Source organism: Helianthus annuus, chromosome 11 (genome assembly GCF_002127325.2).
Source record: "Helianthus annuus cultivar XRQ/B chromosome 11, HanXRQr2.0-SUNRISE, whole genome shotgun sequence".
NCBI lineage: Eukaryota > Viridiplantae > Streptophyta > Magnoliopsida > Asterales > Asteraceae > Helianthus > Helianthus annuus.
The window spans coordinates 6,618,717-6,645,395 of record NC_035443.2 but is presented as its reverse complement, the minus strand read 5'-3'; the positions used below and the strand labels follow the sequence as shown (position 1 = coordinate 6,645,395).

At 38.8% G+C, this 26,679-nt stretch overlaps 2 protein-coding genes across 4 annotated transcripts; both read left to right on the top strand.

Moving 5' to 3' along the window:
• Positions 1 to 5,819: 5,819 nt before the first annotated feature.
• Positions 5,820 to 6,811, top strand: LOC110889351 (probable calcium-binding protein CML23). The gene has a single exon (XM_022136866.2). It carries the CDS (start codon positions 5,987 to 5,989, stop codon positions 6,440 to 6,442), a length of 456 nt encoding a protein of 151 aa, XP_021992558.1. The 5' UTR covers positions 5,820 to 5,986; the 3' UTR covers positions 6,443 to 6,811.
• Positions 6,812 to 12,618: 5,807 nt separating this feature from the next.
• On the top strand, positions 12,619 to 26,412 carry LOC118483860. Of its 3 annotated transcripts, none has more exons than XM_035979519.1 (7): positions 12,626 to 12,754; positions 14,160 to 14,267; positions 14,419 to 14,454; positions 14,652 to 14,783; positions 15,464 to 15,550; positions 25,914 to 26,101; positions 26,193 to 26,412. In XM_035979519.1, the coding sequence occupies exons 1-6, from the start codon at positions 12,700 to 12,702 to the stop codon at positions 26,045 to 26,047; spliced, it is 552 nt and encodes a 183-aa protein (XP_035835412.1). In that variant the 5' UTR covers positions 12,626 to 12,699; the 3' UTR covers positions 26,048 to 26,101; positions 26,193 to 26,412. The 3 variants fall into 3 exon arrangements, with proteins under 3 accessions (XP_035835413.1, XP_035835412.1, XP_035835411.1); XM_035979518.1 differs by having other exon boundaries at positions 12,627 to 12,754; positions 26,197 to 26,412; XM_035979520.1 differs by lacking the exon at positions 15,464 to 15,550 and having other exon boundaries at positions 12,619 to 12,754; positions 26,197 to 26,412.
• Positions 26,413 to 26,679: the final 267 nt, after the last annotated feature.

Here is a 26,679-nt window from a genome sequence, read left to right as displayed (position 1 = left end):
TATTTATATAATAACTTATATACAATATAATGTAATGTAATATGTATTCACATAATAACTTTTACTTTATATATATAGAGAGAGAAATAAAGAAATAGTTATATGTATTAATGTAATGTAATATGTATTCACATAATAACTTTTATTATATACATAGAGAGAGAAATAAAGAAATAGTTATATGTATTATTGCAATAGTGGTAGGTTCCGATACAAACCATATTTATCATAAAAACCGTAAGAAAACAAATCCTAGCAGTTAAAAAAATTAAATTAGCATATGCTAAAACAATACATACATAAAAGTAGCACTTTTGAATTATATAGCACATGAAAATTAATCAAAATAAATGATTTTAGCACATATGTGAATGAAATCAACACTTTTCTTTATGGAGAATTATATCAGCACATTGAAAACAAAAGGAAGATCCAAATAAAGAATTAATTGTTTTTCTTAGCATAATTAGGGAATTAAATATAACTGATATTATTTAGCTTATTATTTTATCATTTCTCTATAATTGGTTGAATGGCACATGACACTTTTTAAATGGTTCTTACAGTTTGTATACGAAATATGATTTGTATTTGATGCTACTCCTATTGCAATTAATGAGTGAAATTTAAAAAGAAAAACTAACAAGCTCAAACTCAATATATCTTAAGTTAAACAAGATGAACTCAAATTTCATTTTATCACACTCATGATCTCATGTACAACCCTAGGTTTATAAACCAAAATACCATTACTTTCACACACAAAATTAGAAATAATTTTATTTGAAGTTATCCTACAAAGTCTCTTAAATCTAGGAAGAGTACAAAGACACAATAAATCACAAAATATAACACAGCTGACACAATGCACTAATGCAGATAAAAAAAGATATAATAGATTGCAAAAAGACACAATGAAGAAAATAAATAAATAACAGAATGGCAAGTAAAAAGACACAATAATCTATAAAAAAAGCCATAAGCTGAACATCAAAAAACAAAAACCTAAAATCTAGTATCGGAAATTTCTACGAGACGGTCTAATGCCGCTTAAATAAGTTAATTCAGAATTCGTTTGATACTCTTCCTATTTTTAGAATACTGTTGTTATCTGAACCTTTTCCTTCTACATTGTGGTAAGGTCACATTATAACTTTGTTCTCAAATATTCTAAACTAGAATTAAGCACCCGTGTGTTGCGGCGGGGCGTACAAGGATGTCAAATAGCGCCAATGCCACATAACCGTCAGCAACCATCAACGCTGAAGTTGTGGCTTGTTAAAACGAAGCAATAGACCGAAATGTAGAACATTTAAAAAAATAACTAAGTCGATCTAGGACCCATGTGTTGCGACGAACCTGTCAAATGGGAAAAAATAGACGTAAAAACATTGAACAACACATGGGCGTTGCGTTGTGTTAACTCGCAAAGTTATGAACAAAACGTATAAAGGTTGAATCACACACGCATGTTGCGCCATGCTAACTCGCATAATTTAGTTCGAAACGTAAACGCAAATTTGGGATGGATGAAAAGTATAGGAGATCAAAGTTGAAAGTAAAAACATTATGAGGTTCATTTTTGTGAGGTTAAAATTGCAAGAAACCGAAATATAGAACATATAAAAAAATAACAAAGTCGATCAATGACTCACGCGTTGCGACAAACCTATGAAATGAAAAACAATAGACGTACAACCTTGAACTATACATGGACGTTGCGCCGTGTTAACTCACAAAATTATGAACGAAACGTAAAAACGTTGAACCACACACACGTTGCTCCGTGGTAACTCACAAAATTTAGCACAAAACCTAATACAAAAATTTGCGAAAGATAAAAAGTATAAGAGACCAAAGTTGAATGTAAAAAGGTTGTGAAGTTAAATCGTAAAATAAAAAAGGTTTTGACTTTAAAGTAAATGGTTACAATTTTGTAAAGTTAAACTTGTAAAAGATTCAAAGATTTAGGTTAAAACTAAAATTTCTAAACTTTTTTTTTAAGTTACCCAAAGCATATAGTACAATACTATATCTATATGCATACAAAAGTTACTTATTTATAGTATATAAATATATACTCATAGTCTTCATTATCACTCGCTTTTGGTTTTGGTCTTTTAGCATTCACATCCAATCCATCAAATTATACATACATTTCACTAAAAAACAACTCCTATATCAATATATTTCGACTAAAAACAAATACTTTTTCTCTCTCCTTTCAATTAAATAATATTATCATTACCTTTTTCTCTCACTTTCACTCACAACCACTTTTAAAACATATTAAAAAATTATAACGGGTGAACAGTGTCCCTCCAAATATACAGATGAACAGTAACATTTTCTCTCTCCTCTACTCACAACCACTTTTTATACCCTTTATAATATAAAAACCTCTCCTCACATAATTTGATGGTTAGGATGTGAATGCTCATAACTTTTGGAAATTATAATCGTCATTCTCATTGTTCACTTACGGGTAATACTTTTGGCCGGTAATACTTTTGGCCGTAATGTAATCTTACCGTTTGAACCATTTGTGTTTTTATATTTCTTCACAACTATTTAATTTTTACCTTATTTACTTAACATGATTTATTAGTTTAGTTATAATAATAACAGTCCATAAATCTTTGAGAAGAGATTCCACATAAAATTTATATTAAACATCATATAACACTAAAATTTTATAATTAATTTAAATAAAAAATGTTGAACAAGAATCATATTTCCTAATTAACACATAGACATCTTTTTGGCAACAGATATAATCCCAACTTAATTTACTCTTATATGGCTTATCAACTGCTCCAACTTTCATCTATGTTAGCTCCAAAAAGAATAAGTGTATAATATGCAAAAAGTCAATAGTCATATAATTTCATTAAAAAATATTCCTATAATTTTGAAAAGTCACACACTCATCCTATACTTTATAAGTACTTTTTTAATCAATTTAATTTATTACCAAAACAATAAGTTAACCAAAAGAATGATAAAATAATCAATAACTACCCTAATCTTAAACTTACATAAATAAATCAATTATAAAAAGACATAATAACACCTCAATTAATTCAAAAATAATTAGTGAAGCATTTAAGTTAATACATTAAACAACTATCCGTTAGTTTAATCAATGGCCATGATGTAACCAACTTCCAGATCAGAGACCAGCTTCTGGGGTGGACGCGAACACACCAAATAATTAACCTTAGAAAGTAGTTATGATTTTCCAGGCTTTTTCTTTTTTAAAAAAAAAAAAAAAAAAAAAAACCGGATGCTAATGCGTAGAAGTCTCGCCTGGGAGCGGTTTTCCAAATCGGGTTGAGTCAGCGGCTTTCTTTGTCATTAGTTTCCTCTTTTTGTCACTTTTTTGTTATTTGGGAAGAAGATGATTCATTTCCGAGAGTGATCCCGAGTTGAGATGCACAAAAAAAAACTAGTTAGAAAACTGAACACGTTTTTAATCAGGACCGTAACTACTATCAAAAAAACCGGTTTCAGTTGTTTAACCATAGGTCATTAGCCAGTTAGGCTATAGGGTGTGGTCATGACCCTCATGACCACCATGATCCTCCACATAGGCACCATGTCATCCATCTTTAATCCACAATTGAAAACCACTACCCTAAGGGTGTGGTCATGACCCAAACCACTATCCCCTTTTATTTTTTAATTTTTTCTGTTTTAAAATTATCAAATAGGAGGGTCGTGGTAATCGTGGTTTAATCCATGGGAACCACCATCAATCAAGGAGGGAGGTGGTGTACCATTTAATTAATGGTCCTATGTGGAAATAATGTTTCAATCCATGACCCTCACACCCTATAGCCTTATGGTTAACGAAATAACAAAAATAAGAAATAGAGAAAACCGGTTGATTAACCGAAAAACCTGGTTATTACCCCAAAACCTGGTTGTTACCTAAAAACCCGCTTATTAACAAAAAAAACCCGCTTATTAACCAAACTAGTTAAAATGAATAACCGAAAAAAAAAAACCAATTATTAGTCGAACCGGATAGAAAAAAACCAGTATATGCATCTCTAATCTGGTTGTCCAAGCTTTTGTTGTTAAAAAGAAAATGATTGTTAGATTTTAATAATCCCAATTATTTGTCATTGGCCGCCAACAGTCTCAATTTCAAAAATGGAGGCCGATATGTTGATAGTTCCGATTGACACTGTTTATTTTTGAAGTTGCAACTATTGGCGGCAAATAACAAATAGTTTGAATAATAAAAATCTAATATTCCGGAAAAAAATACATGGAGAGAGTGAGAAAAAAAGAGTTAACTGTCATTTTCTTCCCTGTGGTTTGTTCATTTTTGCCATTTCAGGTCAATTTTAAAAAATACACCAGTTTCCTCCCTAACATATTGGAAACGTGTCACTTTAGTCCAAAAATTAAAACTCAGTTAAGTCAGATAGGTTAAATGAAGGGTATTATTATCATTTCATAAAATAAGGTGAAAATAAAATATATATGAATTGACAATAATACTCTTCATTTAAGTTGTCTAACTAAACTGAATTTTAATTTTGGACTGAAATGACAATTTTCCAGTATGTTAGGGGGGAAACTGTTGTATTTTTTAAAATTGGTCTGAAATCGTAAAAATAAGAAACAAAATGGATGAAAATGACACTTAACTTTAAAAAAAAAAAAGTTAGAGTAAATTACACAGATTGTCCTTTAATTATACCCTAAATTGCAGTCCTTGCCCTTTCCCTTTAATTTGTGCAGGCCATGTCCTTTAAATAACAAATTTGCACACTCCTTGTCCTTTGCTCCAAACCCCATCCAACAACCCAGTTAAATGCACCCATGTGCCTCTCACATGATGGGTAAAATTGTAATTTACCCTCCACCTACCTTTTAAAACCTCTGGAGTCTTTCTTCCTCCCTGCAACCTAACATACACACATAAATAGATAATCAGAACTTCATCTTTTCCATTTGAAGCACAAAATCGGCCATCACCCACCTCCACTCGATCTATCCTTCCTATTTCTCTTCTCTTCGTATGACCGGCAATACACAGGCCAGCCGCTGGCGCCGGTAGCCCGATCGGCTTCACACACACCCAACCCTCACCTCTTACACCCCCCTCACACCCACACCGGACTGGATATGATGGAGATAGAGAGATCGAAGAGAGAGAGAGGCTTGTAGAGAGAGAAACAGCGAGAGAGAGAGCGATTGGGATGGAGAAGTAGTGCCGGTCACCCCTTTATGGTGGTGCGGCGATGTGCAGAGGACGGAGTCGTCGCTCCGGTGACCAGAAACGCCGCTACGACGGCGGTGGAGCTTTTCACCGACAGATTTTCCGGTAAATCCCCTCACCTCTCGTTCCTTTTTTTCTCTATTTTGCTGATAAGCGAGTATGTGGTAATAATAGATGCTGTTGATGATGATGATGGAGGCTGATGGTGGTGATGACGGCGGCTGCGTCACGGCCATCTGCGGTGGTGGACGCTGGTGGCAGTGGTGGTGGTTGTTTACAGCTCGGGTTCGGGTATAGGGCTCCAGATTCGTTAGTTCAGATTCGGGTGATGTTTAAGCGGAGGATAAATTACAATTTTACCCATCATGTGAGAGGCACATGGGTGCATTTAACTGGGTTGTTGGATGGGGTTTGGAGCAAAGGACAAGGAGTGTGCAAATTTGTTATTTAAAGGACATGGCCTGCACAAATTAAAGGGAAAGGGCAGAGACTGCAATTTAGGGTATAATTAAAGGACAATCTGTGTAATTTACTCAAAAAGTTAACTAAAAAAGAGAAAGCAGTTATGAATGACAAACAGAAAAAACGCGTGTATAGGTGTAATTAGCATAACCTAACTGTCACTCAACCGCGTGATTCTCAACGCGTCTTCTTCTCCCTCATATATACCCACACACACACACACACACAACCGCCCAAACCCTAATTCAAAACCACCACAACAAACAACCACCATTTTAACCCCCAAAAATGGCCAATAACTCACCAACTGATCACACAACCGACTACGAGAAAGTCTTCAACAAGTTCGACGCTAACGGCGACGGCAAAATCTCCATAACCGAACTCGGCTCCATCCTCGCCGCACTCGGCGGCGGCTCAGTCACGCCGGAGAACGAGCTCAAAGTCGTAATGGCGGAGATCGATACGGATAACGACGGTTTTATCGATCTTCAGGAGTTTATTGCGTTTCAGAACCGCGGATGTAACGGTTCCGATTGTGATAATAAGGAGTTACGTGAAGCGTTTGATCTGTACGATCAGGATAAGAACGGTAAGATCTCGGCTAATGAGTTGTTCTCCGTGTTGAAGAGTTTAGGTGAGAAGTGTTCGTTGAAGGATTGTAGGAAGATGATTAAATCGGTTGATGTTGACGGTGACGGTTGCGTTAATTTTGAAGAATTTAAGAAGATGATGAGCAAATAAGTGTTCTGTGCATAAACTGTTATCGTTCTCATCGTTCTCGTTGTTAATCAGGTAGATTCTTCTAGTTTTTCGTCAGATTTAGACGTATAACTGCAGGAATTGATGCTGCTTATAGTCTAATTTGTGAATCGAAGCTTTTACGGTGTAAATTGTTCCACGAACGTGTTGAAATCATGATAGATCTAACATTCTATGTGCATCTTCTTACTGGATTGAATAATTGATGAATTGTTAATAGATAATTTGGCAACATCATTGAGTGATTTAAGTTTCAAGTTGTTTTTCCGGTGAATTTGTTGCTGAATTTCAACTTTTCATCGTGTAAATCGTTCTATGAACAACTTTTTATCGTGTTTCTGAATTGATGAATTCCTCTGTTAAATGTTGATAATTTTAAGTTTCAGTTGTTTTTCCGTTGAATTTCAACTTTTCATGGCGGTTTTTCTATTTTTATTTTTTATTTTATGAAACTGTTTGAATAACTTGAATACGATATAACTTATAACTTGTAAAAATATAATGAGTGGCGGTATAGTGTAATTTCAATTTTCTTTGATCCCTTGAAATTTTTATGAGAGAATCGGATTTAAATAACCTGAACGAGTTTTTATTCTTGACTGTGTCTCAACCTTTTCATTTTGTTTGTGTAACGATCTGTCGGTAAACATAACTTAACAGGTTTAGTTTTTTTTCCGAATTATAAACCAATATTCTCGTTCTTTTTATCAGAACGAGGATATGAATCGATCAATGTAAAACATACCTCAAAACGGTGCTCTAAATGACTTTATTTTTGTTAATTGTAAGTTTAAACACCTGAATTGAAGCGCGGTTTTCGTAGTTAGAAGCACTGTTGCGAGGTAAGTTTAACACCAATTGACTCGTATATTAGATCAAAAGTCTGAAAACATCGGTTTGTAATTTAGAATAAAACTTAACCTGTTAAGTTTTTCTAACGACAGACCATTATACAAACAAAATGAAAGAGTTATTATTGGTCAAAAACAGGCCGTTCGAATTATTTAAATCCAATTTTTCTTTAATATATTTAGTGGTTTAAAAAAATAATAGATTTTTTGGTTTTATTTAGATTTTTGGTTTTATTCGGAGGATATATGACGATCACGCGAAGTTAGTTGGCTTCCGAACAAACTTTCTCCATGTTGAACAATGACCGGTTTAAATGTTTTAGCCATTTTGTCATCACTTTTAAATTTTCTCTCTGTTTTCGTCTTAATTTATGTTTTAAATTGTTTATATGTTGATTTGTAAACCAATGCAAGATGGATACATCATCAAATTATGTGAAATTCTAGATCAAACAATTAACCATCTACGTGATTTGATTTTATCGTCTTGTGATTAGGGGTGTTTATCGGGTTTTTTCTTCGGGCTTTTTCGAGTCGGGTTGGTGTGACAATCTTTTTGGTTTTTTTTTATTAGATTGGTTTTAGATGTTTATAAAGAATATGTGTTTTTCTGATGTATTAACTAACTAGAGTACTAGACCCAATCTTAAGTGTTTTTTTTTATTTTTTTTTATTATTTATGATGCACTTATAGTTCTTTTATTTTCCAAATGATACATTTCCTATGATATTAGAACATGACGACTTTTATTTATAATAGTCACTAGGTTAGAACCCCGTGTATTATACGGGTTGAATAAATGTAATTTATATATTAAATAATAAAAAATTATATCTTTTATGAAACTCGCATATTTTACGGGTTAAAGAAATGTAATTTTATATATCAAATAGTAAAAAAAGTTATATCTTTAAAAACCATGTGTATTAGACATATTAAATAAATGTAATTTTGTATACTAAATACTAAAATCGTCGTATTTTTAAAAAACCCGTGTATAATCGGGTTGAATAAATCTACCAAATGATAAAAAAAATTACATCATTAAAAACCCCGTAGATTACACGTGTTGAATAGATTTAAAAAAGAGTTATATCTTTAAAAACCATGTGTATTACACAGATTACATAAATGTAATAAATACTAAAAACGTCATACCTTTAAAAAACCCGTGTATAGTCGGGTTGAAAAATCTACCAAATAATAAAAAAAATTATATCCTTAAAAATCTCGTGTATTACACATGTTGAATAAATCTAATTTTACGTAGCAAATGATAAAAAAAAGTTATATCTTTTAAAACTTCGTGTATTACGCGGGTTATATAAATGTAACTTTGTATTGTAAATAATAAAAGTTAAATTTTTAAAAACCCCGCGTTTTACACGAGTTGAATAAATATAATTTTGTATACCAAATAATAAAAAAAAAGTTATATTTTTAATAAATTAGGATAACATTTAATATTAATTTATTATTTATATATTTAATATAAGATAAGTAGGAAAGAGAGATATTTTTGTTTTAAAAATATATTAAATTAACAATTTAGATTTGAGGATAATATTTTATTAAAGTATGATAAGATTTAATATTAATTTATTATTTATTTATTTATTTAATATAAGATAATTATATATTTGAGGATGCCTTCAATGAATGACACGTGTTCAAAACTTGGTTTCTTTTATTATAGTAGATAGAAGATTTTATAAGCTAAAGGTTTAGTAAATTTTGAGTGTTCGGCTATTATTGATTTATAAGCTAAGGGTTTAGTAAATTTTGAGTGTTTGGCTATTATTGAATAACTATAGTAAGTTTCCAAAGCAATTGTTTTATGAAAAATAAAAAAACCAGCAATTACCCTTGAGAAACTATGTTTAATAAAATAGTTTTGAACTTAAATTGATGGAGAAAGTCTTCCTAAACTTTACTCTCGATATACATAAGGCAAACTTGTTTTTAATATTCTTTTATCGTTTTTGAAGTTTAGTACTTTAATCGTAAAAATAATATGGTTTTAATGTAACGGCGAAGGGAGTGGTTACCTATTTCAAATAGGTAAACTCCTAATTCACCCAATCACACATTGTCATGTCAATTCACCTAAATAAGTTACCTAATGTTCAAAAACGTTGGCGGTGGTTTACCTAATGGGGTTTAGGTAAACTACTTTTAAAAAAAATGTGTGATTGGTTGAGAATGAATGGACCCCACCACACACCCATCTCTCCCCCTCTTCCCTCCCTCCCACCAAATCGGTGTAGGTTCATTGAACAAGCCATGCAAAATCGGTAAAGGAATGGTTGGCGGTGGTTTACCGACTCGGTAAACTGGTTTTACCGCATGAAACCAATGCCACGCTTACCCTAATTTTCTAAAAGTTAACCATACGACACGATAAATGGTTTTAATATTGATTGATTTAGTAAGAAACAAGACCATGGTTTTAATATTGATTGATTTAAGGGGGAAATGGACTGTATCACCCTAAACTATGCAAAATTGGCCAATACCACGCCCAACTTTCAAGTTGGCTCCCACCACCCTCTACCCGACAACTTGGTGTCACTGTCACCCCTTCGTTAAAAAAACACTAACTGAGTTTGTTTATTTTGCTGATGTGGCTTTTTATCTGATGTGGCAAGGCGACGTGGCATTTTTTAATTATAATTAATATAAATATATATAAAACACAATACATACAGTCACTTTATATTATAAAAACAATTATCAAATCTTTCTTCACCGGTGACGTTTATCATTTTCACCAACATTAGATCTTAAACACAGCGACTTTGCATACGAGTGCAGCAACCACTGCAGATTTAATCGATGAATAACAACAACAATTATCAAATCTTTCTTCTACTTTGCATATTTCAGCAACAACACAAATTGGAATTAGAAAATTCAGCAATGATTTAGAACTGGTGAAGAAAGATATGATAATTGTTGTTGTTGTTAGAAAGTGACTGTATGTATTTCACTAACATTCATCAATCGCAGCTTTATACAATCAGATCTGAAAGACCACAGCTTGCATTTTCGATCAGTTCAAGAACAACTTTGAAACAAACTTTAATTAACAACAAAAATCTGAATCAAATTTTATTATATCCAAGTAGATTAGCAGTCTGCATTTTCGATCACCGCCGCCACCGTCAACACCACCACCACCTCCTTCCCCCTTCTGACCACCGCCGCCATCGACTCAGCCACCACCTTCTTCCCCCTTCTCACCACTAGGATTTTCAGATCTGACCGGATTCGAGAAAGTGTGGTGCCGTGTTCGCCGGTGATGTCGAAGAATAAGAGGTAAACGACGATGATGACGGCGACAGTGTTGAAGATGTTGAAATATCGAGATTTGGTTTTTTCTTCGACGGCGGTGGAGGACGGAGGAACTTCGCCGGTGCTGGATCGTTGTTGAAGAGTGCTTATCAGATATCGATGAAGATGGCGGAGCTTAAGCCGAGATAGCCTTTGAGGATTCCGGTAACTGGTCCTCTGCAATTTGGAGAATATGTGTTTGTGCTGAATTAGGGTTTTTGTTATGTTTACAAAGATAGAGATGATAAAGGGTGAGTCCATGTAGGCTGTCCACCTCACAAGTCCCTTGCCACGTCACCTTGCCACATCAAATAAAAAGCCATATCAGCAAAATAAACAAAGTCAGTTAGTGTTTTTTTAACGAAGGGGTGACAGTGACACCAAGTTGTCGAGTAGAGGGTGGTGGGAGCCAACTTGAAAGTTGGGCGTGGTATTGACCAATTTTGCATAGTTTAGGGTGATACAGTCCATTTCCCCTTGATTTAATAAGAAACAAGACCATAGAGTATTCTTCATGGATACTTCAATTCAAGCCATAAGACATGGATACTTCAATTCAAGCCATAAGAATTTCTAACACTAAATATATTTATATCTCTATGAGAATAAATCATCTTTGGCACTTCTATTCTCTGAGAAAGTTTATAAAACAGACTTCTTAACGACTTTTGATATGTCAATTCAGCAAAGACACCCGTAGCGACTAGGATGGATATCTTGTATTGGAATTGTTCCATTTTGTCACCTCAACCTCTTTTGGTCCAAATACGTCAGTATTCTTCATGAACTATTTGTGTCAATGGATTAGTTCAATCTAAAACTTGAGATAAGGAGTGTAAGCGAGAAAAAAAGGTATCTATAAGTGAAGTTGAATTTACCAATTTAATCCGGTTATGCTTAAGTGATGCATATAGTTTCCTCAACCCCTATTTTCTAAATGAGTCAAGGTCATTTATGATTGCTCTAGTGCTATAAAATAAATATACTTATTTTGAAAATGATTCATATCGTCAACTCATCAAGCGACTAATAGTTAATCACATGCCACGACATTAGATCATCAGTGTAGCAATATTAGAACATCAAAATAGTAAATGTCACAGTATCAAAACAACATTACACCACACATAATAGAAAGAAGGAAATGCCAATCAAGCCAAAATAGCCATATCATAAGGCTGGACGGTATCGATGCGGTGAACCATTCGGGGAATGGTCATCACTGATTGGTGATCGGTTGCCGGCCTCTTGTTACATACCAAACAGGAGAACACAACTCAAAAGACTAGTCTGGTGGGTGAGAGAGCCCATTTGGTATATAAACCCCACATTAGTTACCCATACAACCGATGTGGGACAAGTCCCATACCTTGCAATGGTATTAGTCCATAACAATTGACCCTCCTTAAGGGCCAACGTCCTCGTGGGTCACGGCTGGCTCTTTCCAGGCCACCACTCCATGGGCCACCACTCCGAGCCTCGTTGGTCACGGCTGGCTCTCTCCAGGCCACCACTCCGAGTTCTGGCTCTAATACCAATGTTACATACCAAACAGGAGAACACATCCCAAAAGACTAGTCTGGTGGGTGAGAAAGCCCATTTGGTATATAAACCCCACATCAGTTACCCATACAACCGATGTGGGACAAGTCCCATACCTTGCAATAGTATTAGTCCATAACACCTCTTTTTGGGGAGCGGTGAATGGTTTCTTCAGTGTATACTCACCGATGCGGGAAGAGGAGAGAGGGGGGTTTAATGGTGGGTCCCAACCCCTTTCAACCAATCATATTTTTTTTAAAAAATTCTTTACCACTCTCCATGTGTTTAAACTATTGCCAGTGAATGAGTGCAAAATGGGGAGTGGAATGCGGACTTGACTTGGCATGACACTATTCGCTAAAGAATAACTCAGACACCCTAAAGTGATTGAAAGATACCCTCCACCCTAAATTATTATATGATCTCGCGTAAGTGACAAGTGAATGATTGATAGAGGGCCAAAGTGAAAGTTTTGAAAACCACCCAACAACATAACAACACGGGCATTATTTATGTGTGAAATCCAATCCCCAATGAACTCAGAGAGAGATATGGACATCAACAAAGGTACGTAGCTTACGATCCTTGATACGATAGATACGATCATGATCATCATATACAAGTGTTTTGTTTTAGTTGTTGCCTGCCAATTGAATTGCGTTTTTTGTTTTTCTTCATGAATCTAATCTAATTGCATGTTCATGCTTATTAATAACTTTCAACCGTACCTATTTTTTTAATGATATGTGCAAAAGGTGAAGTATCTGTTATCTACGAACGATTATAGTGTACTGTACTCAAGTTATTTGAGTTAATTTCATATTGTCTTGTTATCCGAATTCTGGTGGTTAGGGCTGCAAATATGGGTGCAAACGAGCCGAGCTCGCGAGCTACTCGAGATCGGCTCGAGAAAAAGCTCTAAACGAGCCGAGCCTTATTGAGCCTGAACCGAGCTTGAGCCTAAAATAAAGCTCGTTTGTTTATCGAGCCCGAGCTCGAGCATCACATGTGAAGCTCGTTAGGCTCGTCGAGCCTTAGTGTAAACGAGCCGAGCTTATGTAAGCTTGTTACAAGCCGACCTCGAACCTAAAAATAAGCTTATGTGGTAAACGAGCCCGAGCCCTAGCCCGAGCTTCACTTATCAAGTTCGCGAACCTAAAAAGTCTATTATTGATTTTTATTTAATATATTAATTTATAGATAATAAACAAGCCGAGCACGAGCTTGAGAAAACACCAATGAGCCGAGCTCGTGCTTTGAATACAAAGCTTGAATCGAGCCGAGCTCGAGCCCGAGCTCTCATAAGTTAATCGAGCTCGAGCTTGGGCTCGGCTCGGGTGCAAACGAACCAAACGTTAGGCGAACGGTTTGTGAACCGTTCAGCGGGAAGTTTGTTTGTTTGTGTTCGTTGTTCGTTTATCAAAGTATCAAACAAACGAACACGAATCATTTATGTTTGTGAAGGTAACGTGTTTGTTTGTTTGTGTTCGGTAGTTCATTTGTTTTTTTAGTTTTCATATTTTATTTAAATACTTCAAAATTCCGACAAATAAAATATTTAAGAACAGTGTATTATATATTTTGTTCATGAATGCTCGTCTGTGTTCGTTTGTTTCCATTTGTGTTCATGAACATTAGTTTATGCTCATTTGTGTTCATCAACGTTCGTTTTTGTTTGTTGTCAAAAATTAATAAACAAACACGAGCATAAAATCTCGTTCGGTAAGTGTTCATGAACAGTTCGTGAACACGTATATTTCTTAACAAACGAACACGAACAGGGTCTTGTTCATGTTCGTTCGGTTCGTTTGCAGTCCGACTGGTGGTTGTAAAACATATTGTTGTTGTTATTATTATTAAGATACAGTGGAACTTGAGGTCCAAAATCTCTCTTCTCATTTTTATGAATAAAATTTCATCATATACGTTTCTGTACTTAACAACTTGTTTATTTATTTACAATTAACAACAGGTAAAAAGCCTGTCATAATCAAGACTGCTGCTGCCGCTGCTTCTTCTTCTGATAAACACTGTGTGTTTCACAAGATGCCTAAGTGTGAGGAGGCTGATGCTGCTTTTGGTAATTAAAACACTCCTTTTGTTTGAGCATTATTAATTAACGAGGTAGAAAAGCTCGTCAGTCACTCGTTTGGCAGGATATTTGAATTGTTTTGGTCATTTGATCCATATTTATGTCCTGCTATTAATCGGGTTTTGAATTGGTACCACAGCTCAAGTGAGACATCCAGCACATGCTACCGGTGAAGGTAACAACAGCCGTTTGAGTTCTGAATCAGATCTTTACTTATGCTTGAGTTTCACGGACCGGGGTCATTGGTTTAAGAACACACTTACATTTGCTCTTAGCAAAACTTAAAAAAAAAAAAAAAAAAAAAAAAAAAAAATTGTCCCCTGTCCTTGGGCTGTTCTATTGGTTAATAAATGGTTCTAATCTGAATCTCAGACGCTAGAAGTTTTACTGTTACTACTAGACGTGGTAAACGGACGATACACCATTATGTTGAAGATAACCGAGATGCTTTAAGAGCAAGAGAAAGAGCAAGAGCAAGAGCAAGTGCAAGTGCGGCTGGTGAAGGTAACAACTGTCGTTTGAGTTCCGAAACTAACATCTTTGCTTAAGCACTGACCGGGGTACCTAATTGGTTAAAAGTAATTATAATTATTAGAGTTAACTTTTGTTTTGCTCCCTATGGTTTGTTCATTTTAACGATTTTGCTCCAATAGTTTAAAAATAGCCATTTTCCTCCCTGATCTTTCGAGTTTGTCGCGAGTTTGCTCCCTGGCTCTAACTCAGTTAAAACATTCAATTAAAAGTAGGGGTATTTCGGTAGTTTACTCCTTGGCTCTAACTCAATTAAATCGTTTAGTCAAAAATCGCGGTAGTCGTGGTCGGCAGGTGGTAGTTGCAGGTGGTGGTGGATGTTGTGGATGATGGTGGCCAGTAGAAAGAGTGGTTGGAAAGATGAGGGATCAGAAAAGAATTACTTATATACATATAAATAAATAAGCTATAAGTTTATTTAAGTGAAAAGACTTACATGCCCTTACTTTTATCTATAAAATTACCAAAATACCCTTCTAGCTAATGGATTTTTTGGATGGAGGGAGCAAAATGACGATAAGTTAGAAAAATCAGGGAGGAAAATGGCTATTTTTAAACTATTGGGGTAAATCCGTTAAAATGACCAAATCACAGGGAGCAATGGAAGTTAACTCTAATTATTAATTAGTAAATGGTTCTAATCTGAATTTCAGACGGCGGCGACGACAACGACGACTATCGTTATGCCTTAAATGAGGATCCATATTTTAAAGACCATGCTGCACGAGCACTTGCTAATGGTAACAACTCCTCCTCCTGTTATCTTGATGGTTGGTTGTTGTTGATGCAACAAACACGGGACCAAGGATGGTAGCGGGGCTGGTCAGGCAAAAGGGCTGAAGGGTTCAGTTTTGCCTAACGCAGGTCGCGGGGTCCCTCCACGTTTGCAAAACGTGGAAGGAGGTTCACTAGTATGTTTGAATTATTTGCTTTGAAGTTCTTTCTCCAAGGCCGGCTCGGATCCAGAAAAGAAAGCAAATAGAATGAATGAGATGATTCTGATGAAGAGTTATTTGGAAGTGACAAAGAACTCTTTGAATGACTAGAGATTAAGGAATCTCTGTGCTTTTCGGAATGTCTTTGAAGTGTTTATGAGCTGTCTTCTTATAGTGGAAGACACCTCCCGAAATGGTATGGACTATACTAGCGAGACCTGTTTGCTTATGGAGGGTTTCCCCTTTTGGGGTTGAAGGCTTTGGACCCCTGGTTAATAGAGTGTGCTTGTGCAGACCTGCTCTGACTTTGTGAGTTGGTGAGCGTGAGTTGGTGGGACGAGCTGTTAGACATGACTGGTTACTGTTTCTCGATTCCCTCATTTTACAGCTTTTCATCCGATGAACCTTTCAACCTTTTAAGCTCTTTGCATATTAATCATTTTGTTTATCCTTGGGCTACCCCCGTCGTCAGCCCCCCAAGTCAGAGGTTTTTTGGGGTAGTACACTCAAAGACTTCTGACTTTTATGCATGTCTTTTAAAGGCTTGAAGGGTTCGTTGCTTGGAGGCTTGAAAGGTTTGAGGCAGTTACTTTTTTGAAATTTGAATTTGAAACGATTTGACAGTTGATTTGATTGACATGTGTCAGGCGGCGGATTGGCAGGGATTATTTATTTACCTTTAATACCCCTACTTTACTTTCATATTTATTTTAACAGTTGCAAACTTTCTTCATTTTCCTTACAATCATTCACAGTTTTTCCTTCCTCAGGTTAGTTTCTCTTCTCCATTTTCACTTTTACTTTGTTCTATCATGGGTGCCCTTAAGGATTTAGCGAGGTCATTCTCTCGGATGACACAAGAGGAGGTAGACCTATTTTGCCTTGAATATGGTATTGATAAAAAGTTTAATCCAACCGCCCCTTCTTGTGATGTTTCTATTGACAAACCGATTCCGGGTTCGATTGCTTTGTATTGTCGCCATTTTCAATGGTCCAATCTTCGTTACCCTTTTTCGCTTTTTGTTCTAGACTTGCTTGAGTATTACCGAGTGTCTTTTGGGCAAGTTCATCCAAAAGGAATGGCTAGGGTTTTGCACTTTGAAGTGCTCTGTCGTGCTCTTGGCTATGATCCCTCTCTGTTGCTTTTCCGGAGGTTTTTTCGTTTAGCCAAAAATGGCGATTGGTTTACTTTTGAAGCGACAAAGGTTGATACTTGTCTCGTTTCATCAATGGTTACAACCCTTGGATCCTGGAAGGATCAGTTTTTCTGGGTTTCTGATTCTATCATTCCTTTTAAAATGGTATGGAGGCGTCCGGATGTTGTTCTCAATGATCCGGAACCTTCTGAGTCTGATTTGAACGATGCCTTTCTTTCAGCCATTCGGGGGTGCCCTTCGAGGGTTCGTCCCTTTCCCGAACATTTGTTAGTGCTTTTAGGGGTTAGTAATATTTGGGCAAAAGCCGATCGGGATCCGGTGTTAATGAGAAATGGCCTTGGTATGCATTTTCCCCTTTTATGCCTTTTTACTTTACTTTGTTTGTGACTTATTTTTCTTTATTTGTTTTTTGGCAGTTATGTCTGCTTTGGACTTCATCAAGAGTGACGACACGTCCGATGTTGTTTTTGAAGATGCTCCAACTGTTCCGGGTGAGAATGTTGTGGTGAGATCCTCTGAGCAAAGGTTTGAGGGGACGGGTTATGCTAATGTTGCCAATGTTAAGGGTTTTACCAAGTCTACTGCCCCTAAGTCTTCAAGTCGCCGATCTTCTCGTCGTTTGCTGAAAGCTGGGCCTCAATCCACTTCCACTGAGCCAGTGGATTTGACTGATGATATTGAGGTTTCAGAGGATCAGGTTGAAGCGGGTGTTGAACAAGATAAAGAGTTGGTTGTTCATGGCAAGAAGGTTCGAGGTAAGAAGGTTACTCCTGTTCAAGAATCATCAAGCAGGGACGCTGGAGGGTTGGATCCTCAAGGTGTTTATGTGCCTGCTTGGCAAGTGAAGAATGATGATACCTTCAAGGATGCTGCCGTTTGTGAGGATGCTCTTAGTCATCTTGCTCCTCCCTCTGTTCGTGAAACCATTGCTGAGATGGACGATGACTTTATGTTATCTCGCATGGTTTTAACTACTTGCAACCTTGCTGCCATGCTTCCTCAAGGGATTACACGCTTTCGCCAAAGGATGCGGGAGTATGAGGATTTCTCTAAGAAGAAGGACAAAATGAAATCCTCCCTAGCATCGATGAAGAAGGAAGTGGCTGGGTTTGCAGAGAAGGAGGCGGCGTGGAAGAAAGAGGTTGATGATCTGAAGAAGATGCATGCCATTGAGATGGGTGACCTGAGGAAGAGCTTTGAAGCAAATTTGTTGAAGTTGAAGGCTGATCGAGAGGCCTTGTCTGTCCAGCAGCAGGCTTTTCGTGAAGAAAAGGAAGGGTTGAAAGCTTCAGTTGGTCAGGTGACTGCGGACAATCAATGGTTGATCGAGCATGGTTTCCAGCAGGTGGTTACTTACCTTTTGCATTCCAAGGAATTTAACTCTGCCCTTGGTGATGTTTACACAAAGCTGCTGAACCTGGGAAAGCATCAAGGCCTTACTGCTGGCTATAAACTTCATGAATCTGGACAACCTTTGGAGAAGTCCCCCATGTTTCGCCCCGAGGCTTCTGATATCTTTAAGGCTTCTGTTGAGCAGATGGAGAGGCTAACCTACCCTTACATTCATGAGGTATCCTCTTGCTTTGGTAAGCCTTTGTCTGTTTTACAGGGATTGAAGCCTGAGGGGTTGAATGAGAAGGTTTGTGCTGAGGTTTTGGGTTCTTTGTCGAGGAAGAGGTCTTACTCTGGGGACAGTGATGATACCCTTTCGAGTCTGCCTGAAACTTCGAAGGATGCTGGTTTGGAAACCTCTGCTGTTGGTGGTGAAGAAGGTGCCAAGATGAAGAAGACTAAGAAAGCCAAAAAGTCGAAGGGTGAAGGTTCTAGGCCTTCTGATAACTGACATTCATTCGTAGCTTTCTTAGCAAACACTTTAATGTTTTGTAATGTTTTAAACAATGTTTAGGTTTTGGGAACCCTTAAGGTTCCTATGGTTGGTTAGGCCTATATGGCCGTTGAACAGTAGTTTGCAAGTCACTAGGGCTTGCTTTGACTATCTTATGAAGGTCTTTTATGGCCTTTCTAACTATGACATGATGGTTATCGTTGGTGTTTTTGTTTGTTCCATTTGCTTGGTTTGTTTTGTGGGGTTTCAACCCTTCAAGCTTTTTGTATAGTTGTTGATGGGTTGAAGCCTTTAACCTTTCAAGCTCAGTACCTGTTTGTTGAACTTTGGGTAGCTTCTGATTTGGTTTGTATGTTTGGTTGATAGGCTTGTTTATTTATTCTTGCCTTGTCTGTGTTTACTTTGTCTTTATGTTTTTTACACTTTAAAGGGTTCAGTGCTGCAGTCACTTTGCCTTAGTGCTTATCATCAAGACGTAGTATCTATCATTTTCTTTTATTTCGTTGTAATTTGTTTGATTTCGTAAGTCTATTTATTGATTACGTTTTTTAGACTTAAGGAACGATTGGTGTAGGCTGTTCAAACCTGTCTATGAGACACTGTTGTTTTTCTTTTGATAAGTCTCATGGAGTTGTATTGATCTAGGAACTCACCCCTTATATAGGTCCATTCAACCCTTGAACCTATTGAGCGATATGGCCTGGGAGCTCATCCCCTTACATGGCCCTTGCCATGGAGTTTTTTGCTAGGTTCTCAACCTGATATTAGGATAGAAAGACAAGTTTGATAAAGTAACTTCATTCATTCAAGCAACATTTGCTTTTACAAAAGGTTTTTGTTTTGCTACAAACCAAACTTTCTAAACATAGAATTTTCTTAAAGTTTTTCCGTTCCAGTGCCTTGGGAGCCTTTTGCCTTCTAGATCTCCCAGCTTGTAGGACCCTCCTTTGTGTGCTTCGAGGATGGTGTATGGACCTTCCCATTTCGGGCCTAGTTTCCCTTGATTTTCTTTTTTGCTTGCTTCGTTGTTTCTGAGGACTAGATCCCCTGGCCTGAATCGTTCGTTCTTGACCTTTTTGTTGTAGTAGCTTTCCATCCTTTGCTTGTATTTGGCTTCTTGTATTGCTGCTTGATCCCGGGCCTCCTCTAGGAGTTGTAAGTTCAACATGGTCTCTTGTGTGTTTACCTCGGGATCCATGTTGACAACTCGTTGGGTTACAACTCCTATTTCAGCGGGGATTACGGCTTCGGATCCGAATACCAAGCTATAAGGTGTCTTTCTGTGACTTGCTTTTTCTGTTGTTCTGATTGCCCATAAAACGCTAGGCAATTCTTCCAGCCAATTACTTTCATATCTCCCCAATCTTGTTTTGATGCCTTCCACTATGCTTCTGTTGGTCCTTTCAACCTGACCGTTTGACTGCGGGTAAGCCACTGAGCTGAAGATTTGGTTGATCCTGTATTCCTTGCACCAAAGGCTGAAGGGTTTCTCAGCGAATTGTTTCCCATTATCGGTGACGATTACCCCTGGCAGCCCATAGCGGCATATGATATTATCCCATACAAAGTCTATGATTTGCTTTCCTGTGATCTTGGCAAGGGGTTTGACCTCTGGCCATTTGCTGAAGTAATCAATTGCTACCAACAGGAATTTTACTCCCCCTTTGCTTGAGGGAATGGTCCAACAATGTCCATTCCCCATTTATGGAATGGCCATGCTGAGGTTATGGGGACCAAGTCATGTTTGGGACTTTTTGGTATTGGGGAGTGGATTTGACAGGCATCACATTTCTTCAATTGCTCGACGGTGTCCCGATGCATTGAAGGCCAGAAATATCCCAAGTTCATGAGTTTTGCAACCACCGACCTAGCTCCAAAATGAGCTCCACATATTCCTTCATGCACTTCTTTAACCAAATACTTGCTTTGTTCAGGGCCCACACACCTTAGCAATGGTGCAAGGTATCCTTTTTTATAGAGGATTTCTCCTTGCAACACATACTGTCTTGCTTTGATCTTTACCCTTTCAGATTTTATTTGATCGTTGGGTAGTTCGTTGTTTTGAAGGAATTTCTTTATGGGAGTCATCCAATTTGGATCTTCCTCAGTGACCACATCTTGTACTTCCAATTCGTCAATTGAACGAGCCTTCAACACTTCAACCAACACCTTTTTTGTGAGGTGGGCGAACGTGAGGGACGCTAATTTGCTTAAGGCATCAGCCTTTTTGTTTTGTGATCTTGGAATTTGTTTGATGTTGCATGCTTGGAAGGTGTTCATTAATTCCTTGGATTTTTCCTTGTACCTTCTCATGTTGGGCTCCTTGGCGACATAGCTGTCATTGACTTGACTTGATACTAGTAGTGAATCAGTGAACACTTCAAGCTTTTTGACTTTCATTTCTTTGGCTAGCCGGAGACCAGCGATCAGTGCTTCGTATTCAGCCTCGTTATTGGTGGTCTGAAAGTTGAAACGAAGAGCATATGTGAATTCTAGCCCCTCAGGGTTGATTAGGATCACACCAGCTCCTGACCCTTCAACGCTTGAAGCCCCGTCGGTGAATAGTTTCCAGGCTTCAGGGTTGGAGGGTTCAGTGGTTGTGGTGTTTACTTCTTCAGTCTTTTGGCTTGGGACTTCTACTAGGAAGTCAGCCAAAACCTGAGCTTTGATTGCTTTTCGTGGGACGTAGGTGATGTTATGTTCACCTAGTTCCACTGCCCATTTTGCCAATCTACCTGAGTTTTCAGGCTTTTCAAGCACGTTCTTGACAGGTTGGTCAGTGACCACTTGTATAGGATGTGCTTGGAAGTATCTTCGAAGCCTTCTGGCTGTTTGGACCAGGGCTAGGGCGAGTTTTTCAAGGGGGGATATTTGATTTCAGCTAGTTTTAAAGTTTTGCTGAAAAAATAGACGGGTACCTGAGCCTTGTCCCTTTCAATGGTGAGGACTACACTGATGGCTTCGTCGGCGACTGAGAGGTACACCGATATGAGTTCCCCAGTTTCTGGTGCTGCAATATCTGGTAGTGAAGCAAGGTGCTGCTTCATTTAATTGAAAGCTTCCTCAGCCTCATCGGTCCATCTGAAATCTTTCTTATCTGAACAATTCTTGAGCGTTTTGTAGAATGGTAGAGACCTTTCGGCCAGTTTTGAGGTAAAACGCTTCAAGGCTGCAAGCTTCCCATTCAAGCTTTCAACCTCCTTCTTGGTTCTTGGTGGTTTAGCTTCGAGAACAGCTTTTACTTTGTTGGGGTTGGCCTTGATGCTTTGCTTTCCAACAATATGACCCAGGAATTTTCCTTCATCAAATCCAAACGAACATTTTTCCGGGTTAAGCTTCATGTTGATTTTTCTAAGATTCTTGAAGGTTTCTTGGATGTCATCAAGCATCTGGTATTCCGTTTTGCTTTTGATCACCAGGTCATCGACATATGCTTCCATGTTTCTACCAATTTGGTTTTCGAAGGCTTTATCGACGAGTCGTTGGTAAGTGGCTCCCGCGTTCTTGAGGCCAAAAGGCATCTTTTGGTAACAGAAAATGCCCTTGTCTGTGTGGAAAGCCGTCTTTTCTTCATCCTCTTCTTTCATGAGAATCTGGTGATAGCCTTTGTATGCATCAAGAAAGCATTTGAACGGGTATCCCGTGAGGGAATCAACCTTAAGATCAATTTCTGGGAGCGGGTAGCAATCTTTAGGACAAGCCTTGTTAAGATCCTTGAAATCTATACACATTCTCCAAGAGTTGTCGGGTTTCCGGACCATGACAGGATTAGCAATCCATGATTGATACTTAACCTCTCGGAGAATGCCAGCTGATACAAGCTTTTCAACCTCTTGGCAAGCTGCCAGGCTTCTTTCGGGTGCCAAACTTCTTTTCTTTTGAACCACTGGCTTGACATTCGGTGGTATTCTTAGCTCATGTTCAGCAATGTTTCGAGGGATCCCGGTCATGTCTTCGGGAGACCAGGCGAACACATCGCTGTGATGTTTTAGCAGCTTTTCAAGGTATGAAAGAGTATCTTGAGAGAGGTTGGGGTTGACCCTTATCCGCCGTTCGGGGTACTTAGGGTTGATAACTAACCCCTGCTTGTCTTTCTCGTCATTAGAACTCTCTCCTTCGATCAGGTAAGCTTCCTGAGAGGGTTGAAGGGTTGCAATTCCTCTCTCAGTGGGAAACTTGACAGTGCCATGGCCAACAGATACAGCCATGTAAAATGCACATTGTCCGGGCCTCCCTATGATTACGTCGTAGTTGGAAGGGATGTTGATAACCACGAAGGTTAGTGATCGGGTTCTTTCCTTTGATCCCTCCTTAAGACAGACATCAAGGGTTATTTGCCCCAAAGGCTTCAGGGTTATGTCAGCGATACCCTTTATGGAGGTCCCGGAGGGTTGAAGCCTTGAACGCTCCTCGTTGCTTAGTTGATTGAAAAACTTCTCGAACATGATTTCAGTGGCTGCTCCCGTGTCTATGTATGCTTTGCATGTTTGTAAGGTACCCACGATGGCTTCAACCACAAGGGGACCAGGGAGCGGGTCCTTCCTTGTTGGGGGGAAGCAGACACACTGAAGCTCCCAATCCTCCAACCGTCGCTTCTTGTAAGGGACCTTTTCGTCAGAATATACCATGTTTACTTCCTTCCCTTTGCTTTCAGCCATCTTGTCTCGAACTCCCTTGACCAAGTGGGCAAGTTCTCCTGACTTGACAGCCTCTTCAATTCTCTTTTTCAGCTGGAAGCAATCGTTGGTGTGATGTCCCTTTTCTTCATGGAATTCACAGAACTCAGTGGAGTTCTCGTTTTTCCGACTTTTGGGAAGAGGCCTGGGAGGTCTGAAGTTTTGCTTGACCTCTTCCGTTGCCAGGATTTCTTGAGGGGTTTTGGTGAGAGGAGTGAAACTCATACTCTTATCTCTGCTTGGAGGGTTTCGCCCTTCAACCCTTCGAGGGTCTGAACCCTTTGAGCGTCTGTCGTAAGAGTTAAAGTTTCCTCTCTTTCTGGCTGGGCTGCTGCTTCGCCAACCAGAACCCCTTTTTCTTTGTTCTTTGATATCGACAGCTTCCTCTCCTCGGATGTGAGCCTCGGCTCTTTCAAGGGCTTCTTCCAAGGTTTTGGGTAGAGACTTGTTGAAATCTCGTGTGAGATACTTAGAGGTTATGGCGTTCATAAAACCGGCAACCCTCATTTTCTCATCAGCCCCCACGTAGGTTAGCCCTTCTTTCTTGTACCGTTCAATGAATGCTCGTAGGCTTTCATCATCTCGTTGTTTTATCTGGAAGATCACTGTCGCGTCTTTAACGTATCTCCTTTGTTGGGAGAAGTTTGCTAGGAAGCCTCTGCTGAGATCATCGAAGCTTCGAATGCTTTGAGCAGGTAGGTCGTTGAACCAGATTCTAGCGGACCCAACAAGAGTCTGCATAAACATTAGGCAGCATTCAGCGTTCGTCCATTTTTCTATTCGAGCAGCACCAGTGAAGATCTGAAGATGATCTTCGGGATCTTCAGTCCCATCATACGTTCTGATGTGAGCTGGCATCTTGATTTTAGACTGAAAATCATAATCAGCTATCTGTCTAGAAAAGCATGAAAGGTTACTTGGCTTGTAAGGTTTAGCCAGGTCTTCTTCATGTCTTGTACCTACGTTGTTGTTATTGCCATGGTTTCCCTGGGTGGCAAGCACCTGATTGATGAAGTGTTGCCAGGGGAAGTTGGCCATCATCTGAGACATCATGTTGGGTATGAAATTGAAACCTTGAAGGCTTCCCGGACCAACTGAGCAACTTACCCCAAGAGGGGTGCTGGCCACAGCACTTCGTGCTAAAGGGAGCACGGATAGGGCTTGCTCCCATGTGGTAGTTAGAGAAGTGGGACAATTGGTCACCGGGGATTGTAGGAGTTGGTCGAGTGTTAACTCGTGTCCCAGAGGAGTACCACTAACAGTTGGTTGGGAAGAGAGAATAGGATGAACAGTGGGGTTTGTCATAGTGGATAGATAAGGATGAGGGTTTGAAGGGTTGCTGGGACCAGCCTCACCTCTTGTAACAAAGGGCGGTAGAGGTGGCCCAGGAGACAACGTTGGCTCAGGTTCGTCGTAATCTAGACGAATCCTTATCCCTTTTTCCCTTTCTCTGTTCACATGTTGGTTAAGAAGTGATCTCAGCTCAAGGAAGTTATGAGCGACCCCCTCGGGGGTAAGTTCAACGCGTGTCGGAGTGTCAGACACACCAACGTTGGGAGACGGAGCTCCAGATCTGGATGGGGTTGGTGTGTTAAAGGTGAGGAACTCGGGTGTACTCCCCGGAGTTGAAAAAGGCGTTGTTATCGTTGTGTGAGCTTGACCACTTCCCGGGGTAGAGGTGTTAGGGATCTGGTTTACCTCTCCCGGAGATCCACTTTCTGACATAGTGGTTTGGAATGGAAGGAGCTACACGTACCAGGTCTCTTTTGAGGAGAAACAGCGGCGTAGCCCCACGGTGGGCGCCAACTTGTTGATGCAACAAACACGGGACCAAGGATGGTAGCGGGGCTGGTCAGGCAAAAGGGCTGAAGGGTTCAGTTTTGCCTAACGCAGGTCGCGGGGTCCCTCCACGTTTGCAAAACGTGGAAGGAGGTTCACTAGTATGTTTGAATTATTTGCTTTGAAGTTCTTTCTCCAAGGCCGGCTCGGATCCAGAAAAGAAAGCAAATAGAATGAATGAGATGATTCTGATGAAGAGTTATTTGGAAGTGACAAAGAACTCTTTGAATGACTAGAGATTAAGGAATCTCTGTGCTTTTCGGAATGTCTTTGAAGTGTTTATGAGCTGTCTTCTTATAGTGGAAGACACCTCCCGAAATGGTATGGACTATACTAGCGAGACCTGTTTGCTTATGGAGGGTTTCCCCTTTTGGGGTTGAAGGCTTTGGACCCCTGGTTAATAGAGTGTGCTTGTGCAGACCTGCTCTGACTTTGTGAGTTGGTGAGCGTGAGTTGGTGGGACGAGCTGTTAGACATGACTAGTTACTGTTTCTCGATTCCCTCATTTTACAGCTTTTCATCCGATGAACCTTTCAACCTTTTAAGCTCTTTGCATATTAATCATTTTGTTTATCCTTGGGCTACCCCCGTCGTCAGTTGTTATGCTATAACTATTAACTAACTTGTTGCGTTGTTCGGTTGGTTCTTAGGTTGCAAAGTTAAATTGACAGCATCAACAATGGTGATAGAGCAGAAACCAAAAAGTCGCGATGAGTATCAACGCAGCCTGCCACCGAGGTTCCTCCAGAAACTGACTGAGATGGAAGCCCAGGCCAAGAAATAGGCCAGAGCCTTTTGGATCTATCTGCACTTTCCAAGCAAAGAAGCTTTTTTACTGGTAAGAACGTGTTACAAAGCTTAAGCGTTTAGCAAAGAATAATATTTATGAATTATGTACCGAATTTAAAATTTTTTTTTTTTTTGAAAAGTCAGGATGGATGTAGGAGAAGGTAAAGTAAGTGAATCTTGTCTAAGAGTGTCCAAGATGAAGACTTCAACAACAATGCATCAAATATCTCGACACCGTAGATCTCTTTACCGTTTTCTTGATTTTCCATTTTCATTACATTCTAAGAAAAGTTCTTACCAAGTTTTTTTAGATTTTAAGTTTTATATTTTTTGTAAATGGAAAGGACATCTTATGAAGCAGTGATCGAAAATGAGAAACTCTTTTAAACAAAAAAAAATATATGTATTTTCTTTACACAAAAAAACGGGGTGTTGATCGATACAATGGGTCAAACAAAAGGTGCTAAGTGCATCTTTGTTCTTAGTCCATGGTAATCGAACGGGGTATCACACCATTTGTGCACATAGCGCCCTATGGCGCTGTGCAACACCGCCCCGAGGGGCGCCATACGTTGGAATCCAGAGAGCTCGCGAAAATTATAAAAGGCGCTAGACTAAGGTGGTGTT